Here is a 19,234-nt window from a genome sequence, read left to right on the forward strand (position 1 = left end):
CAGTCACACACTGCAGCTACCTGATGTCAGACAGAAACTGTGGAAAAATATTTGTTTTCATACTCCTCAGTGGACGATAGACTCCCCACTGCTGTTTATTATCTGTTTTGAGTCTGTGAGGCTGTTAGTCACTTTATTTTCAGTAATGACACGCTGAGCTGCAGATTTGTTTCGCTGCTGCAAAAAACCAGAACAGATACACAGCGTCAAATCGAGTACGGCTGGATTTTAATAAGCAAAATGAAAAATACACAACAGCAGTGATGAGCAGCTGAAAAACAGATGAACGCAGCCAGAAGAGGAGACACATAACAAGCTGTTCTATATCACCACACCTGCAGAGATCTGCACAATAGGGCTGTTCGATATGACAATATATATTGGATGATGATATGAAAACATCTATCATTTCATATTATATGCTATCGTTTGTTTCGTGGTGTTACAAAATAAACCGTTTACAGTACTATTTTTTCATGGTTTTGACGGTCACTGTAGTGGCTGTATTAAAGTTCTCTTTTTCTCTTATATTTACTGTATTTGTACCCTAATTTCTTTCGGGATTAATAAAGTATTCTGATTCTGATTTCCCGGACTACAGAGCGCACCTGAATATTAGCCGCACAAGCTAAAATCAGGGGAAAATCCTGTTTTGTACATACATTAGCAGCACCTGACTAAAAGCTGCAGGTGTTTCAATGCTGACTTATCATATGTAAGAGAATATGCACAAAGCGAATTGTCAGGAAAGAGACGGCTGTTTGGAGACACACCCCTTTTATTAATATTTTGAAAAACAAGTTATGGGTACATATTTGCATAACTTTTTAGTAGAGCTGGGCGATATATCGAGTTTTTAAAACATATCGATATATTTTTATACGAGATATAAGATGTGACAATATCCTTTATATCGATATAGTCTATGTTACGTTATAATTATAGTTGTGGAGCCGCAAGTTTGCCTCTCTTTCGTCCACTTTTGTCTCTACGCAACGTTACTCCGCCTCGCCTTCACTGAAGACAACTCCCCCTCCTCCCCCATCGCTTCACATGCAGGCAGCGACAAGACGGACACGGCAAATCTCCGTTAACGAGTTACTGCGCATCGCCCCATGCGTGGGGCTGGACGGCGTCAACGTGCTAACGAGCTAAACATGCTAACGAGCTAACCGCGCTAACGAGCTAACAGCGCTAACCCTAAAGTCCTTTCATTCTCTCAAAAGTTGATAGCGCGCCTTATGTATGAATTCTGGTTGTGCTTGATGGCCGCGAACCGCTTTTATGTGGTACACGGCGCTCAGCAATCTGTCAAAAATGTTTGAGTACGACTTTGGTAAGCTACGGAGCTGCACCGCTTGATAGATTGTCGGCGCATTACGGCTACCGAAGAGCTTCGCGGAGTGATACGTACTGTGCATCAACGTAATATTACCGTATTGTGTGTGTATAAGGACCATAAATGGCACCTGTAAGAGACGTGGTTATGAAGCGGATTTCAAACTCCAGGCTGTCAGTCACGCAGTAAAACTTGGGAACAGAGCAGCTGTGAAATCTGTCTGTCTTTGTTATTACGCTCAGCGTCTTTTAGTTTACATTTTGACTGCACAATTGTGAGCTCTTTGTTTAGCACAAAAACAACCTTGTTTTCTTTTATTTATGGAGCATTATTATTTAATGAATGCTCATAATTTAATTTTGAGTAATTTTTCATGTACATCTGTGCTGTATGTTAATAAAAGTGCCTGTGTGACATCTGGGACACAGCTTTGACTAAGAACTCTCTTTTTGTTCTTACTTTATGGCTTAAAAAAAAAATATCGAGATACATATCTTATATCGCCATCCAGTAGAGCTGGGCGATAGAACGATAACGATATGTATCGCGATATAACTTTTACTCGATAGAGAAATTAAGCTATCGCGATAGACCTCGCCGCTCTTGTCCTCAAAAAAAAAAAAAAAAAAAAAAAAGGTCAGCCAATCCAAATTAAGTAGCGCAGAGCCGCAGCGTCACGGCCGCAGCGTCACGTCGCGTGACTTGTTACGTACAGCACAAGTGCCAAGCCGCACGTGTGTTTGTTTGGGAAGCAGCCAGCGGGTAATGGAGGAAATGAGTGTGCCGACTAGAAAAATCAACCGAGCGTGACCGAAGAGAAAACAGATGATGGTTCCAACGCCGGAGAGATTGTCGAACGGAAGAGCCATAGAAGCTCCGTAGTGTGAAGGTATTTCGGCTATTTCAAGTCTGACAAAAATAGAGTAGCGTGCACTGTAAATTGTACCGAAAGCAAGTCTGGAAATACAATAAACTGGTGCATGCGTCACACTGCGCCACGTTATTGTTTCGGTGAAATGAATTTCTACAATACTGTTACTGTTAATTCTACTCTCTGCAGTGTTTAAATGCTTACATATACACACAGTTACTGTCCCTCCACACTTACGACTCGGTTCTGCTTCTATGCCCCAGCTTTGTTTACTTTTTCCCACCGAGGCTTCTAGACTTCTGATTGGCCAACATTTAGGCACGGTTAGGAATCTGGCGCCACCTGCTGCTTTGGCATGTTCATAGCAGCGTTTTCTTTCATTTCTGCCTTTATGTGTGGACGGGATTATTTTTTAAAACGAAAATGGAAAATCTCCGTTTTCAAAAATACCCGTGTACGTGTGGACGTAGCCTCAGTCTCTGACTGGAAGCGCTAATTCATCATTCGGCTTTTGTCAGACTAAAGTAACTGTTAAAACTGTTTGAAAAGCTCAGCTATACAACAAGGAGAGATTGAGAATTTCCTTTTAGTTCTCAGTTTATTTGATACTGACAAAAGTTAGTCAGTTTTGTCTGTTCTTCTGTAAAACAAACTAAGATTTATTTTTAGAATTAATATTTTGTTTCTAAGTGGAATTGACAATTTAGTCTGTTTCGTTTGTTCTATTTTGAAACTTAAACGCTTTAGCGGCTGCCTTTTGTGTAGTTTGCAATATTTGCCTTTATTTATCTGAAAAAGTCTCATGTTCCTTAAGTACATCTACCCTGTTGAACTTATTATGGGAAATAAATATTTAAATAAAAACAAGCTGCTGATTATTTCACATTTTACTTGTGAGCAACGGCACATTTAAATCTTACAAATATAGTTATTTGGCTTATATCGTGATCGATATCGTTATCGCCTGAAATGAAAAAAACATATCGTGATATGAAAAAATCTCATATCGCCCAGCTCTACCATCCAGCTAAAAAATATCGAGATATAAATTTTGGGTCATATCGCCCAGCCCTACTTTTTAGGTATATGTACAAGTAGCGGTAATTACAAGTACGAAACATGTACTGTGCTTCATAAATGAGTAACAAATGTAGTACATAACAATAACCTACAGCACACCAGAAAAATAGATCCGGACTACCTTTTAGGCTCAGGTGCAGTGACACGGCTTTAACAAGAAGAAAAGTCAGTCATTCACCACCATCTTTCTTTTCTTCCTGCACTGAAACCACCAAAGTCCTCTTCTCCAGTGTCGGACACGAACAGGCTCAGGATGGCTTCGTCATCCACTCTCCGCTTCTCTCCTTTGTTGTCACTTTCAAAACCAAACAAATCCTCGTTGTCAGTGTCGAACACCCTCAGAAGGGCCGTGGCGGTGTCCTCCTCTCCATCATGCAGCAGTCCAGCCCTTCGAAATCCGTTGGTGATCGTGGATGTTTTCACACTTTTCCACGCTGTCAGGTTCCACCGGTGGAGTTGGGCATAACTTGCTTTTCGCAAGTTTATCGCCGCTGGTCATCCACGCCTCCCGCTGAATGCGTAGCGCTACTTTGAAGTTTGTTTTTCGCGCTACTTGTACAGCACTATGTTGCCTGGCGGACGGACATGTGACCAACATACCACTCTTGAACCCCGATACTGTGTGTCTGATCACATGCCCTTCCGCCAGCCAACGTAGTGCCGTACAACAGCGGAACAAACAAAACAAATCCTCTTACGATATGACAAAAATCATGGACAATCCATAGAAAAGCCGCACCTGACTAAAAGCCGCAGGGTTCAAAGCTTGTGCAAAAAGTAGCGGCTTATAGCCCGACAATTACGGTACTATAACCACACTACGGATAGACAAGTGACTCTTTTTATGCGCTGTCATTAGCAACAACGACGGTAAAACCATTGTGTGGCTCCACCATCCTCTTGTTTATTTTCCACATAAACCTTTCACAATAAAGCTCAAGATCCTGTTAAGATTTTCCAAATAAACTGAAATGGTGACAAACAGAAGGACCAGTCAAAACAAATCGAGGACCTTATTCCTAAACGAGGGCCTACCTCTGTAGCATGGACATGGTTTGTTTATGAAAAGTCTGACGCAGACCAGAAAACTGAGCTATGCAAATTATGGTGCAAACTGGCCTCAGACTCAAACAGGACAAGCCTCTTGTACCACCTATGAAAGAAAAAAAACCCACTCGACTCCAGGTAAACGACGCCCAGCTGAAAACACTTCACATGAGTCGAGCTGGCCGAGATTCAGCGAATTAACAGGAAATGTCAAATTTTTGTGATATATATCGTTGTCAGGACGATATACGTCTTATTTAGGGATATGAGATTTTGGTCATATCGCACAGCCCTACTGCACAATCAGAATCACAGCATGGAACCAGAACCTGAACTTGCTATGGTGTCACAACCAGATCCTGTTATCAATAGATTATACGATTATCTTATTTGATTTACTCTGACTGCAGACAGGAAACACACAGCATTGTAAACAGGAAGTGGCTTTACCACGTGATCCATATACAGCTTATGAAATTAGCGAAAGCAGCAATTGTGACTCCACCAACACACTAATTACACAATGAGGATCAAATCAGACTCACCTGATGGAGGAAGAGCTGTGGGGAGAGGGAGAGGAGACAAAGACAGCAGGTGTAGTGGGAGCGAGGAAGAAGAAGAGTCTTCAGGTTCGACATCTCTTGTCTTTGTGTTGTCTCTCCTGATGTGATCTGCACACAGAATAAGAAATGGATGCTTCTGATCTTCATCAGTGTATTGAAGAATATTTCACGAAGCCTAAAAACTGAGTGTCCACATGTCTTCTGCTCTTTCTGCTTAGTAAATAGATTTTATTCAAGCTCGACAGGAACAGCTGAGAAGAGTTTGTATGTATGAGTTCAAATGCTGAACTGATTTCCAATGAATAAAAAAGAGGGTTGACAGTGAGGGTGTAAGCAGTCACTTCAGATTAAACATTCATCCATCTTCTTCCGCTTATCCAGGGCCGGGTCGCCCAAGCAGAGAAGCCCAGACCTCCCTCTCCCCAGCCACCTCCTCCAGCTTGTACGGGGGAACACCAAGGCGTTCCCAGGCCAGCTAAGAGATATAATCTCTCCAGCGTGTCCTGGGTCTGCCCCGGGGCCTCCTCCCGGTGGGACATGCCCAGAAAACCTCGCCCAGGAGGCGCCCAGGAGGCATCCTTGTCAGATGCCCGAACCACCTCAGCTGACTCCTTTCGATGTGGAGCAGCAGCTCTACTCTGAGCCCCTCCTATATGGTCGAACTTCTCACCCTATCTCTGAGGCAGAGGCCAGTCACCCTTCGGAGGAAGCTCATATATTGTAAGGTAGACCCTACAATAATACTTCTTAGCACAACAACACCCTGAATCTAAATTGATAAATCAAAAGAACTAGTCGCATGAAAAACAAATGAATAAATTTCAGATTGATACCGGCTTCAATGAAGTAAACAATCATTGAAATAATTAGAGAGAAATCTGTCATCACTGAGGCTCCATATGGAAACCCCCGCAATCAGCCATTATAAGTGGCTGATATCATTGTGGCTTAACTGAAGTTTCATGTAGTTACACTTTTAATGAAGATCTGTGTGCTTGTGGCATGGTTATATTTCAGCAGATCAGTCCGCCTCCACGAGTTTGCGCTCCTTTCAGGAAAACACTGACCTAAATCTGTTGACGGCAGCACCATTGCAGCGACAATAAAACATCTGTGGAAGGATATTTGATGCAGCACAATGCTCGCAAGATACCAACCCCCATGTTGCTCTCCGATGCATCCACCGGAGTATGAATGTGTGTGACTGTTAGATAGTAAACACTTAGAGACAGCATAGACAAAAAAGTGCTGGTGTGAATGGGTGAATGGTGAGTGCTCAGCCAGAGTAGAAAAGCGCTAGATAAGAACCAGTCCATTTACAGTCCGATGAATGATAAGGTTAGAAATTATTTTAACAACACATGCTCACTGTTGCAGACATTACATTTTTTAGTTTTCAGCTGTTTTTCATTTCCTCTCCACATTCAGCAGAGCAGAATTTCCTGCGGAGGTTTCCATCTGTGAGCATGTTGTGTCAATCTGAGACAAATCAATCTTGACAAACTATAAACTGAAGAGAAACCGAGCTCCTGCCAGAAAACATCAACAACACGAACACACACCCACGTTTGACTAAATAAAAGCAAATTTAATCTGCATTTGTTGGCTTCCAAAAGCCTCTGACTGCATCTGAACATCGTCTCAAACAAATGAACTCAGAGGATTTAGACAAGAGAAACACATCTGTGTCTATTTCAGTGATGCAGACTCAGGCTGCAGCCAGTCAATAACCTGTTCCTGCACCCCTGAGTTTATTCTTTAAGGCAGCAGCTGTTCTCAGGAAGCTCCTCACAAACAGCAGATAAAAATATAAAGAGACACAACAAAGACCTCTTAAAATGTCAATGCAACAAACCATCTGCAGATGATCATGCTACAAGTTGCAGGAAGAAATTTCAGCAGGAGATGATGTAGAAACATAATGCCACATTATACAATAAAAGAGGGACATTAACAACTCAGTATTCATTTGAAAAGTGCAATGCAATAACGTAAAAAACTGCACCACAGGTGAAAGTTGAAGTAATTTTGATATTACTTCATTCAGAATATTTATGAATTCTGTTCTCTTGGCCTGAGCTGTGTCAGACTTAAAAAGTTTCCTGGCCTTTCTTTTTTACTGAACTTTTGCTAAATAATTTTCCTGGTGCTGGGGTTTCGGAAGTAGCCGGTAAGATCCCAGAGATTATAAAGAACCAACCCAAGTTGAACCAGTCTATTTGGGGACAAATGATATCTGATATCAAAAGACGGAGGGGGTTGGTTTCGTCCACCTACACAGCTTGATTGCCTGGATGTTATCAGTCTGTAGAGACTACAAGGTGGCTATTATAAATAACATTAACTTGCTTCTGGAGCACAGAGGGCTTTACTGGAGGGATGGTATATGGATGGTATGGTAACATAACCAAGTTGGTTCCTGCATGTTGATGGCAAACATATCTTATGGTTTACAGCAGCGGTCTCCAACCTTTTTTGCGCCACGGACCGGTTTATGTCCGACAATATTTTCACGGACCGGCCTTTAAGGTGTCGCGGATAAATACAACAAAATAAAACCAGTACCGGTACAAAAAGAAAAAAGATGTGTTCATAACACACAGGAAAAGACCCATGGAAACCCTGAAAATGTGAATTTCACACCCAAGCCTCAACTCTCGCAGCCCGGTACCAAACGACTCACGGACTGTTACTGGTCCGTGGCCCGGGGGTTGGGGACCGCTGGTTTATAGCACTCAAATGTTCCGCCTTTCTCTGGGTTATATATAACAACGGTTATATTGCCTAATCAATCACAGCACTAATCCTTTGGGTGACTGGTGCAGCTGTATGTGTCCAAGCCATTCTCAAACCATAACCCACTTACAATAGGCATGGACCTGCAAATTCAGACTTTACTTATTTTGGCTGAATTGTGGCAATAAACACCCAACTCAAACCACCAAGAGACTGTGTCTGGGCCCAGACCACCTAAACAAGAAAACAAACAAAGCCGTTTTCAACTGTACCAGGACAGTTAAATGTATCAGACATTAGACCTCTCTCTTCTAAGTCCTATTAGTAAATGATTTAACAAAAAGTACAGGCTGAGTTGAAGGCTGAGTGAATCTTTCACTCCAGCTTATTAATTAGCCAAAGACCGACACACAGTTTTACTTCAAAGCCTCAATCTTAGGGTGTTTAGTCCATAATACTCTGGTTCCTTTCTGGTTCATTCATTCGTCGTACTCTGGTTCACCCTGTATATTACTCTTTTGTGCAGATGCGAACACAGTATGCGCACTCGAGTGTGGCCTAAAACAACTGCACCAACGTCCTTTGGTGGAGGTGATTTTGGTCCAGAGGGGTTCATTCATGGTGTACATGTGATCTGAGCTGAACCAACTACCATGTGTACGCTGCAAGTTTGAGTTAAAAAACTTCCAGTAGCCACATCTGCTTTGTTACTATAGATATGCAAAGGTCTGTACAGGCTAGCAGCTAGCCACAAAGTAAATCCCGTAAGTTCTCCAATAGTCATAAAGACAACACCTTCTTCTTCAGTTTAGTTTTTTTTTTTTCATGTAAACAAACTAAAGCTACAAGTTTACAAACCTGTCAACTGATTTGTAAGTAAATGGACGATAATGCCTTAAGCCCCACCAGGCTAAGTGCGACACAGATGAGCTGTGCGTTTAGGCTGATAAAAAGTCCAAAAGACAAAACAGAAATCCAGTTAGCTAATGAGTTACATAGTCTACAGGGGAAAATGAAACCACATACAAAGGCAAACATGGAAACGGGTAACACTAGGGCATGCAAGCAGATATTTGGACCAGATAGCAACTGAACATACACAAAGGGGTGTTTGCGGCAGAGAGGAAACACCTGGGAAACACAGGTGAGATAAATACCAACAGAGACTAACCCAAAGTAAGAAATAAAGAAACAGTAAACGGCACATTCTAACATACAAACTTGATAATTGGATAAAAATAACACAGGGGAGGTGAGGTACACTAAATCAAAAACTCAGGTACTTAAATATAAACTTTAACATGAACAGAATCCAAAAGCTATACCAATACTAAGAAGACCTTGGACTATCAACACGAATAAACCAACCAGAAACTGCTAAAAGGAAAAAAGAAAAGAAAAACAGAGAAAAAGGAAAAGAATACAACAAGACCAAACACAAACTCCCATGGTTCATTACTCATTTAGAAGATCGTTTAGCCTGGAGAAATAGTTTGCTGCTTTATAAGAAAGCCCTCCGCAAAGCCAGAACATCTTACTATTCATCACTGACTGAAGAAAATAAGAATCCAGGTTTCTCTTCAGCTCTGTAGCCAGGCTGGCAAACAGTCAGAACGCTGTTGAGCCAACCATCCCTTTAACGTTAACTAGTAATGACTTCATGAACTTCTTCACAAATAAAATTTCAATCATTAGAGATAATTCTGAGAAGCTTCTTCAGTTCAGAACTGAAGAAGCTTCTCGGATGAGAGGTGAAACGTGTTCAAGCAACTTAAAGAAGTCCAGGTTTTTTTTTTCAAATGATCTTCTTATGGCCTCTGACAGTGGACTCATCTCTGTGCTTGTCCTGCTAGACCTCAGTGCAGCGTTCGATACTGTCGACCATAATATCCTATTAGAATAGAATAGAATAGAATTCAACTTTATTGTCATTGCACATGCACAGGTACAAGGCAACGAAATGCAGTTTGCATCCACCCAGAAGTGGTTTAGCCATGATATAGATATATTACAATATATATTAGCAATAATATAGATATGCAAGTATATTACAGAAATGGGTCTATTATGGTATGTTATAATGTACACGGTATGAAGTATGTTGTGAATATTCTATAACTATAAGTATGTACAGGCTGTAGTGAGTACAAGCTATGTACAGGCTATGAACAGGATATAAATATGAAAAACTATACAGAATATGAAATAAATAACTTTACAGAATCTGAGATATACAGCTATACAGAAATGGGAACTATGCAAGTTGTAAACAGTTGTAGAATTAAAAATTATCGTATGTACAGAATGATTATTTACACAGAGCTATACAGCAGTGCAGTTAAGATAAGTGAGGGTGTAGATAGTTTCTACAGAGGCTATATAAAGTGCTAGTGGTTGTGAGTGGTGGTTCAGTCCATGTTATTATTGTGTTTGAGGGTACAGTTGTCCATTGTGGGTGTGTGTATGTTCAGTCAGAGCGTTCTCACTCCCGAGGCGTAACATGTCGACGTTTTGTCACGTCCCGCGGCGTTCCTGAGGAACGCGAAACGAGACCTTCGGCGTTCTTATGGTACGCGGCGGGTTATGGCTGGAATCCAGTGCAATGACGCTCCCGCGGGAGTAGACGTTCCAGCCCTGTATTCCAGCCCTAAACCTAACCTTATCCCTAGCCCTGACCATAACTTTATTCCTGACCTTAACCGGGACTTTAATGATGTTAAATAGCGTGTTTCTAAGCGATTTGAAGAATAAGAGCGAACATGTGTAGGTTCAGTCCAGACGGTTCTCATATTTCCTCTTTTTCCGAGGTCGTCATTTAGGAACGTGGTGGGTAGCCGAAAACGTAATATGGTGACGATTTGTCACCTAGCGTAAAATGTTACGCTTTGGGAGTGAGAACGGGTTGGTTCAGTCCATGTGTTAACGTGGGTCAGATGTCAGGAGGCAGAGTTCAGGAGTCTGACAGCTGTGGGGAAGAAGCTGTTCCGGTACCTGGTGGTCTTAGTCCGGAGGCTCCTGTGGCGCCTCCCAGAGGGCAGGAGGGTGAAGAGTCCATGTGATGGGTGACTGGGGTCTTTGATGATTTTCCCAGCCCTTTTCAGACACCGCTTCCTGTAGATGTCTTTTATGGCAGGAAGTGGTGCTCCGGCGATGCGCTGGGCAGTTTTCACGACCCTCTGCAACGCCTTCCGGTCCGAGGCAGAGCAGTTCCCGTACCAGACTGTTATACAGTTGGTCAGGATGCTCTCGATGGTGCAACGATAGAAGTTCACCAGGATGTCTGAGGACAGGTGGTTCTTCCTCAGAGTCCTCAAGAAGAAGAGGCGCTGGCGAGCCTTCTTGACCAGCTTGGAGCAGTTGGTCGTCCAGGTGAGATCCTCGGAGATGTGGACTCCCAGGAACTTGAAGCTGCTCACACGCTCCACAGCCGTCCCCTTAATGTGGATGGGTGGATGTGGGTCAGCATTCCTCCTGTAGTCCACGATGAGCTCCTTGGTCTTCTCGGTGTTAAGCAGCAGGTTGTTTGTGTCGCACCACTCAGCCAGACGATCCACCTCCTCCCTGTAGGCGGCCTCATCGTTGTCACTGATGAGGCCAATCACCGTGGTGTCATCTGCAAACTTAATGATGGTGTTGGAATCATCAGCAGGTCTGCAGTCGTGGGTGAAGAGGGAGTAGAGGAAAGGGCTCATCACACAGCCTTGTGGTACACCGGTGTTCATCGTGATTGTAGATGAGCAGCGGTTATCCAGCCGGACATGTTGGGGGCGGTTGGTCAGGAAGTCCAGTGACCATTTGCACATGAGGGAACTGATGCCCAGGTCTGTCAGTTTCCTGATGAGTTGTGAGGGGTGGATTGTATTGAACGCTGAACTTATTAGAGCGATTAGAACATGCTGTAGGTATTACAGGTACTGCACTGCAGTGGTTTGTATCATATCTATCTAATAGACTCCAGTTTGTGCATGTAAATGGAGAGTCCTCTTCACATACTGAGGTTAATTATGGAGTTCCACAGGGTTCAGTGCTAGGACCAATTCTGTTTACATTATACATGCTTCCCTTAGGCAGCATCATTAGAAGACATAGCATACATTTACACTGTTATGCAGATGACACCCAGCTCTAGGGCTGCTCGATTATGGCAAAAATGATAATCACGATTATTTTCACTGACATTGAGATCTCGATTATTTGACGATATTTATTTAACAATAACAATGTGTTGAATAATGACTTTAAAGATTGTCAAAAAATAATATAAAATAGTGCAAATACTGATAACAGTGCAAATGTTTGCAATATAAAAAATAAATGAAAAATGTAAACATCTGTGTTTAGTGAACTTTGCAGTGTTGCTCTGTGGTGCAGCTACACTGTAGCAAAGTTACACACTGTGTCTACTTGATCCACGTCTGACTGAACCCATAATGTTTCCACACCACTGAAGTTTTACCTCTCTTTTCAACCAACGGCAGTCACTCTCCTCTCCAAATAACTTCTGCTTAGCTTTCCGAGCTTCCCTCGGGTCCTCTTAATCAGCGGTCCCCAACCTCCGGGCCTCGGACCGGTACCGGTGCCCAAGCGAAAATCTGTAGTGATCCCGTACGTGTCAGGAGTATCGGAGCAGCTGAGACACATTTTTTCTAAACACCAGGTTTCTGTGGCTTTTAAACCCCAAAACACGCTGCACCAAAAATTGGTCCACCCCAAGGATCGGGTCCCCGACACAAACAGAGTAACATAGTGTACGCTGGTAAGTGCCAGGATTTAAACATCGGGGAAACCAAACAACCTCTGGCGGAGCGGATGGCACAACACAGCCACCTCACAAGGCCAGGACTCTGCATTATATTTACACCTACAGGCCAGTGGACACTCTTTCAAGGATGAAGATGTAACATCCTGGACAGGGAGGAACGCTGGTTTGAGGGCGGAGTCAAGGAGGCCATTTACGTGAAAAGGGAAAGACCATCTCTGAATGGAGGAGGGGCCTAAGGGTACATCTGTCACCATCTTACAATGCTGTGATTGCAGCCATTCCCCAACTCTGTGAATGGGACTCAGTGATCAGTGGTCTTTGATCAGTGGTCTTTGATCAGTGGGTTTTGGTCAGTGGTCATGAGAATTTGCATAATTAAGATTAAGGAACTGACCTCTCAGCCCATTGTTCCTTCAGTGGGCTGGTTTCAGTCATTATGCAATGTACTGTTTATAAGATTGAAACCTGCAGTCAGCTGAGACTGAAGAAGTCACCTGGATGAGTGACGAAACATTTCTGCCTCAAAACGCTACGTCCAGATGAACATAATCAACTTTTGGAGATTATGAATGCTATGTTATCCGCATGCTCCACCACCTTGGACCTAGTGGCCCCCGTGAAAATGAAGCGTCCTAGATCCTCCACTCAACTCCAGTTAAATGACTCTATACGAGACATTACGCCGTACCTTTTGTCAATCTGAGAGGAGGTGGAAAAAAGATAAGCTTCAGGTATCCCTTTTACGTAGCAGCCGCACTATATATCAGGACTCTGTTAAGACTTCTAAAGCGGCTTTTTTGTCCGACATCATCGTGACTAATACCCATAAGCCCCGGGTCCTGTTTAAAATTTTCAATTCTGCGATCGATCCTTGCCCTGATAAAGTAGACTTTGCCTCCCCAGTTCTCTGTGAGGAATTTTTTAATTATTTTACGAGGAAAATCTCACTTCTAAAAACCTCACTCCCTCATCTTCCTGTGGTGAATCCTCGTCCTCCTGGAGGATCTCCGTCCAACTTCTACAAATCTGAACCAATCTCACTTTCTACTCTTAAAGCATAATTGATCAATTGAGAAGTTCAAACTCAGCTCGGCTAATTTATCATTACTCGCAGGCCATGTCCCATCTGCACTTAAACATGCAGTGGTGCAACCTATCCTAAAGAAAACTAGCCTCGACCATACTGACCTTGCGAATTATAGGCCTATCTCTAAACTTCCGTTTTTATCTAAAATATTAGAGAGAACTGTCCTTTTGCAACTACAGGCCTACTTAAATGCAAATAACATTAGTGACAAATTTCAGTCTGGTTTTAAACCTCACCACAGCACTGAAATGGCACTGCTGAGGGTTTTCAATGATCTTCTTTTAATTACCGACTCAGGTTGCCCTCCCATTTTAATTTTATTGGATCTGTCCGCTGCTTTTGATATAGTAGACCATAAAATGATTTTAGAGAGACTGGAACATGTTATAGGCATCAAGGATTCTGCACTTTGGTTTAAATCCTACCTCTCGTGTAGGACTTTCTTTCATGATGGGTTGCTACTCATCCGCCACTGCCCTGTTTGCCGTGGAGTACCACAGGGGTCTGTGCTGGGCCCTCCAGTGTTGCCTTGTACATGCTACCCCTGGGTTCTATCTTTGACAAACATCAGATCTCCTACCACTGTTATACTGATGACATTCAAATCTATTTCCAGTTGTGTGATGACCTGCCAGCTTCATTGAATCGTTTGTCTGACAGCTTGAAAGAGGTTACAGAGTGGCTGTCAGCCAATTCTCTCATTTTAAATGAGAAGAAAACTGAGATTATGGTGTAGGATAGTCACACTCCACGAGACCAGCTAGCTGCCCGATTTGCTCCCTTTGCTTACTTTCTTACAGATACTGTAAGTAATCTAGGTGTTTGCCTGGATAGCTCATTTAAGCTGGATAAACAGGTTTCCTCTGTGGTTAAATCTGGCTTCTTCCAAATTTCCATGGTCAATCGTTTAATACCGTACAAAGATCTTGAAAAACTGGTACATGCCTTTGTGACCTCCAGATTAGATTATTGTAACTCGCTCTACTCTGGACTCCAACTCGCTCACCTCCAACGGTTACAGCTCATTCAGAAAGCTGCGATCGTCTCCTAACCGGAACTAGAAAGTTTGCCTGTATTACTCCAGTGCTCTCTGACTTACATTGGCTGCCTATTAAATTTCGTATTGATTTTAAAGTTCTGCTGCCTACTTTCAAATGCCTAATCAACCTTGCCCCTGACTATCTCACCAACCTCCTCAGTCTCTATACTCCCAGCCGTTCTTTGTAATCATCTGGTCAGTTACTTCTGGCCCAGCCCATGCTCATGTATTAGGGCAATGGACAGTAAATCTGTCAAATAGTGCAGTGGAGCGAAAAGTACAAGTAAAATAATATTTTTTCTTAACCTCCCACCATAGTATAGACAAGTGAGGACATGAGGATTGAAGACCAACAAAATCAGGAATGCAGGAGGCAATTCAGGGGCAAACCTACTTGGGCGAGGCCATGCTGCCGGAGAAATTTAAGAGTGTATACACTCACTTTTGTCTCCTGAAGAGTTGATCCCACTTCAAGGGGCAATAACACTGTGAATATCAGTGAAGTTGATACGAGCTTCTGACCCTCCTTCATGTAAGGAGAAGATCAGCAGGCTGATGTTTAACCAACATTTAAACATTTCACTGTTTACAGCCACCCCACCCTGTGAGGCTGATTCCAAAGCGCAGACACCACCTGAGTCAGAACAGAACCGATTCACATTCACATAGGCCTACCATCATTCAGTCTATCTAATAACACCACCTTTAAATAAGACCGCCACCTCGTTCGTTCATATGTCCGTCACGGTTTTTCTGCTCATCAATACACATGCCTGCGGTCTCAGGGCTGAATAGCACACATTTCCCATCATGCTTCATTGGGTAATTTCAAATGGACCAATCATCTTCCCATTACACTGACACCAGTACGTGTGTGTGTGTGTGAGAGAGAGTAAAAACACATTCACCTCGGAGCAGCGAGCTACAGCCACTCAGCTCTCAGAAATGAGCCGTGTTGTCATGGCAACATGGCAAATGAGAATCCAGCATCCCTGAAACACCTCCAACCTCCAGTGGTTGTTGGTTCGATTCCAGATTAGCCAGGCCTTTACACAGAGCCTTTCAGATTAAATGCACAGGACCAGATGAGAAGCCCCGCCTCGACGTGAAGGTCCCTGATCTGATTGGATGAACTGCGTGTAATCTTAAACTCTCTGGGCTGGTTTAAACAAACAGATCAGAATAATCAGGTGGATTCATAAAGGAAACATACCTGACTCCAACTGTACTGATCGCAGGTAAAGAACTGAGAGGTCACATGACTCAGTGAACAGAAATGTCACATGACACCTGGTTTGTCACGTTTCTGCATCCTCACCAGATAAAACTGTAAAAGATGGCCAGCACGAACACAACATCTGCAGCAGGTGTTGTCTTACCTGAGAGCTGAGGAGGGAACAACAGCAGGTTGGCCGCAGAGGTTTGTCTACGTGATCTCGGGATTATCCGATTGGTTAATAGGAGGCGCTTCTGTCTCCTTGGAAACACCCCCACTTCCTCTGGTGAGAACCAGGTATCAGTGATCTGCAACTACAGTAGCAACATTAGCATTTTCCAGTATATGTGTGTGTGTGTGTGTGTGTGTGTGTGTGTGTGTGTGTGCGCGTCCGTGCGTGCGTGCGTGCGTACCTTTGGGAAACGATGATGACAATGATGGTGAAGAGGTGAAGACTGATAAAACGGCTGGACGAGAGGAACGACTTCAACTGCTGGACGTTCCCACTGAAACCACAAAAAATTAGGATGAACTTCCTGCTCCACCAACACAGACAGACACACAGACAGGTAGACAGGTGCTGGTGCAGCCTTCTGTCGGAGAATTTGTCCAATTTGTCCTCCTGGCCCTGCCTGACCTTTGTGCTGTGTGCAGAAATAAGTGGAGGACTTTCAGATGAAGCTGCTGACAGAATAAAATGAGGACCTGAACTCATCATCCTCTTATTGAAAAAGGATTTTTCATCAAGGTGAAGGAGCTGTCAGAGATCCATTATCACTATAAAAACTAAACCTCCTTCATCCATCATCCACGAGTGAAAAGAGGCCAGTCAGAGCACAGAGGTCCAGATCTGTCAGCGGCTTTTCAGTCCAGGCACAGAACCTCAGAACTCTCTGCAGCTCCTTCCTTTCTTGCCACCATTTAATGTCACTGTGCAGGATTTCAGACAGTTTTCTTTGTTCGACACAAACATGCTTTGAAAAGAAAAATTACTTCAGAAGGTCTGCTGATAAGATGTTAAATTCTGTCACTGGAGTTTATGCAGAAAGAATTAAAGAAGAGCAGCACGAGATAATTAATACGACACCGATAATTAACAGACGATTATTCACTTTGCCCTCAGGGATCATTAAAGTTTCATCTTATCTCTAGACTGCAGAGGAGGCCGAACTCACTTAAAGACACTTTAGATCAAACTGAAGAAGCGATGTGAGGAAATCATGTCCTTAACCCTTTCGCTTCACATATAAATCAATCACTTTCAGGGACAAGATGAAACATGAGACATTAAAATAAACGAAGGTCTTGTAATCAGTCAGCGCTGCTCATGATTCGGCTCATTCACTGTTGTAATGTAATTACATTACAACAGAAATGTAATCACTTTGAGCTAATTAAATTCCATCCGAATGCTGATGTGAGGGGATACATTCGGACATATTTGCATCACTAAAATAGTGTATGCTGAATATATAGCAGTCAACATGTAAGAAAAACTGTTGGACTGATTTGCATGTAACACAATGAAGCTGTCCCTACGTCTGGACACGCCTCGTTCATTCAGCAACCTAAATTCCAGACAATGTTTTTGATTGGTTTCCTTGTTTTAAGCCAGTCAAATCCTTGTGCATCGCTCCGTGTGACCTGACTCGTCCACAGCAGGGCAGGGGGCCTTCAGCGCTGTTAATTCATCAATAATGTTGTTAATTCAGAGGAGACTCCAGCGTGACTCTGCAGAGTAAAACGTTTCCAGCTGTGAAAAGCTTTCTGTCACTTCCTGTTGAGGCTTTCTGCGGTCTGCACTTCTGCTGTATGAGGACGTGCGGGACTACCTGAGAATTCTGGAAGTTCTCACTTTTCTTTTCTTTGATAATTATTATTATTTGATTATGACGATCTCCCATAAACAAGAGAAGAAACTGTCAGGTTTTTTTATTCGATTATTTTCTAGTGATCTTTGAGCACATCAGCACCAATCACCCAAACTACCAAGAACAGTGCCAGATATGAGTGAGCAGGCAACACTAACAATGATTATACAGAACAGGTTCAAACAGAGCAGAGGGAAAGGCAGCCATTGCTTGATATTAAAAACAAATCTTCCACCAGACCACGATGAGGATGGTGTAGGGCGGGGGTGTCCGATTCCAGGCCTCGAGGGCCAGCGTCCTGCCAGTGTCACGGTTTAGATCTCACCCTGGGTCAACACACCTGAATCACATGATTAGTTCCTTGCCAGGCCTCTGGAGAACTTCAGGACATGTTGAGGAGGTCATTTAGCCATTTAAATCAGCTGTGTTGGATCAAGGACACATCTAAACCCTGCAGGACACCGGCCCTCGAGGCCTGGAGTTGGACACCTGTGGTGTAGAGTGCTGGGACAGCTTTGGAGGATTCGTTCAACAAAGAGCTTCTCTGTTAGCAGCCTGTGGTAGGAAACTGAAACGTGTGTAACAGCAGGATGTGCAGACAGCGTTACCTGCATCAGTTGTGCGTGCTCAGGTATCCACACAGCTGGGGGGTAGAACACCAAAGGAGGCATGGCCTGGTATGTTGCAGCTGACCAGCTGGCCAACCACAGCCACTGGGGGGAGGGGTCAGTGCTTACAGACAGCCAGGGTGTGGTGGTGGTTACCATGCCAGCTGGCTGACCTTTAAACCGGGTGACTGGCAGCATCATGATGACATCACCATCTGAGTGGCAAACGGGCGAATTAGGGCTGAGCAGTATGATCACATGGGTCAAACCGTATGCTAAAAGAAAAGAAAAGTTAATGCTGAGGTTAGCAATCTGCAAATAAAAAATACACAAAAAGAAAACATAAACGAGTCAAACCCGAGTTGAGCACATGCTTTCAACAGCCGTGACATCAGCTTCATCAGTGCAAAGTGACACTTCCACAGAAACACTGCATCTTCATCCAAAATCAGTCCAGACCAGGGGTGCTCAATCCCGGTCCTTGAGAGCTACCGTCCTGCAGCTTTTAGATGCATCCCTACTCCAACACAGCTGAATCAAATGAATGGCTTGTTTTCAGGCCTTTGCCAAACACGATGGCATGCTGAAGAGGTAATCAAACCATTTGATTCAGCTGTGTTGGAGTAGGGATGCATCTAAAAGCTGCAGGACGGTAGCTCTCGAGGACCGGGATTGGGCACCCCTGGTCCAGACAGACCACGGATCGCTGCCAACACCTCCGAATCCAGACCAATAAATATTTAAAAGTTATTAAAGAACTAAATGTTAAACTGAAGTCTCCAACTGGTGTTTGAACTCCACTTTAACAATAGAATATAATTCTACTGTTTCTACTGTTGCATTTAGTATACTCTCTTCATGGAAACCATTACTGATCCAACTGATTATCAATCCGATCATACTGATCACCTCAAAATCATCATCACACCTGTCAGAGTTGTGAGTAATTTCATTTTGATGGAAAGACAACCACGAGCATTTCCTGTTCTTTGAAACACTGATGAACCTTTAGCGA

The 19,234-nt window shown here is 43.3% G+C and overlaps 1 protein-coding gene across 3 annotated transcripts in view; it reads right to left on the reverse strand.

Annotated features, from left to right (window-relative positions):
• The window catches only part of tcerg1l (transcription elongation regulator 1 like), an 88,030-nt gene extending 69,610 nt beyond the window's left edge, over positions 1-18,420 (reverse strand). The window contains exons 1-4 of one of the 3 annotated variants that reach the window (XM_085361688.1): positions 18,220-18,420; positions 16,154-16,246; positions 15,904-16,048; positions 4,879-5,008 (exon numbers count right to left, since the gene is read on the reverse strand). In XM_085361688.1, the coding sequence (XP_085217814.1) occupies positions 4,879-5,008; positions 15,904-16,048; positions 16,154-16,246; positions 18,220-18,420 (569 nt within the window). Of the gene's footprint in view, positions 1-467; positions 493-4,878; positions 5,009-15,875; positions 16,055-16,153; positions 16,247-18,219 lie in introns of all 3 variants that reach the window. The other 2 variants (XM_085361689.1, XM_085361687.1) reach the window with 2 other exon arrangements.
• Between the last annotated feature and the right edge of the window lie 814 nt (positions 18,421-19,234).

The sequence above is a fragment of the Diplotaxodon limnothrissa genome, linkage group LG8, assembly GCF_057381915.1.
Source record: "Diplotaxodon limnothrissa isolate DT_005_m linkage group LG8, D_limnothrissa_male_GT1.1, whole genome shotgun sequence".
Lineage (NCBI taxonomy): Eukaryota > Metazoa > Chordata > Actinopteri > Cichliformes > Cichlidae > Diplotaxodon > Diplotaxodon limnothrissa.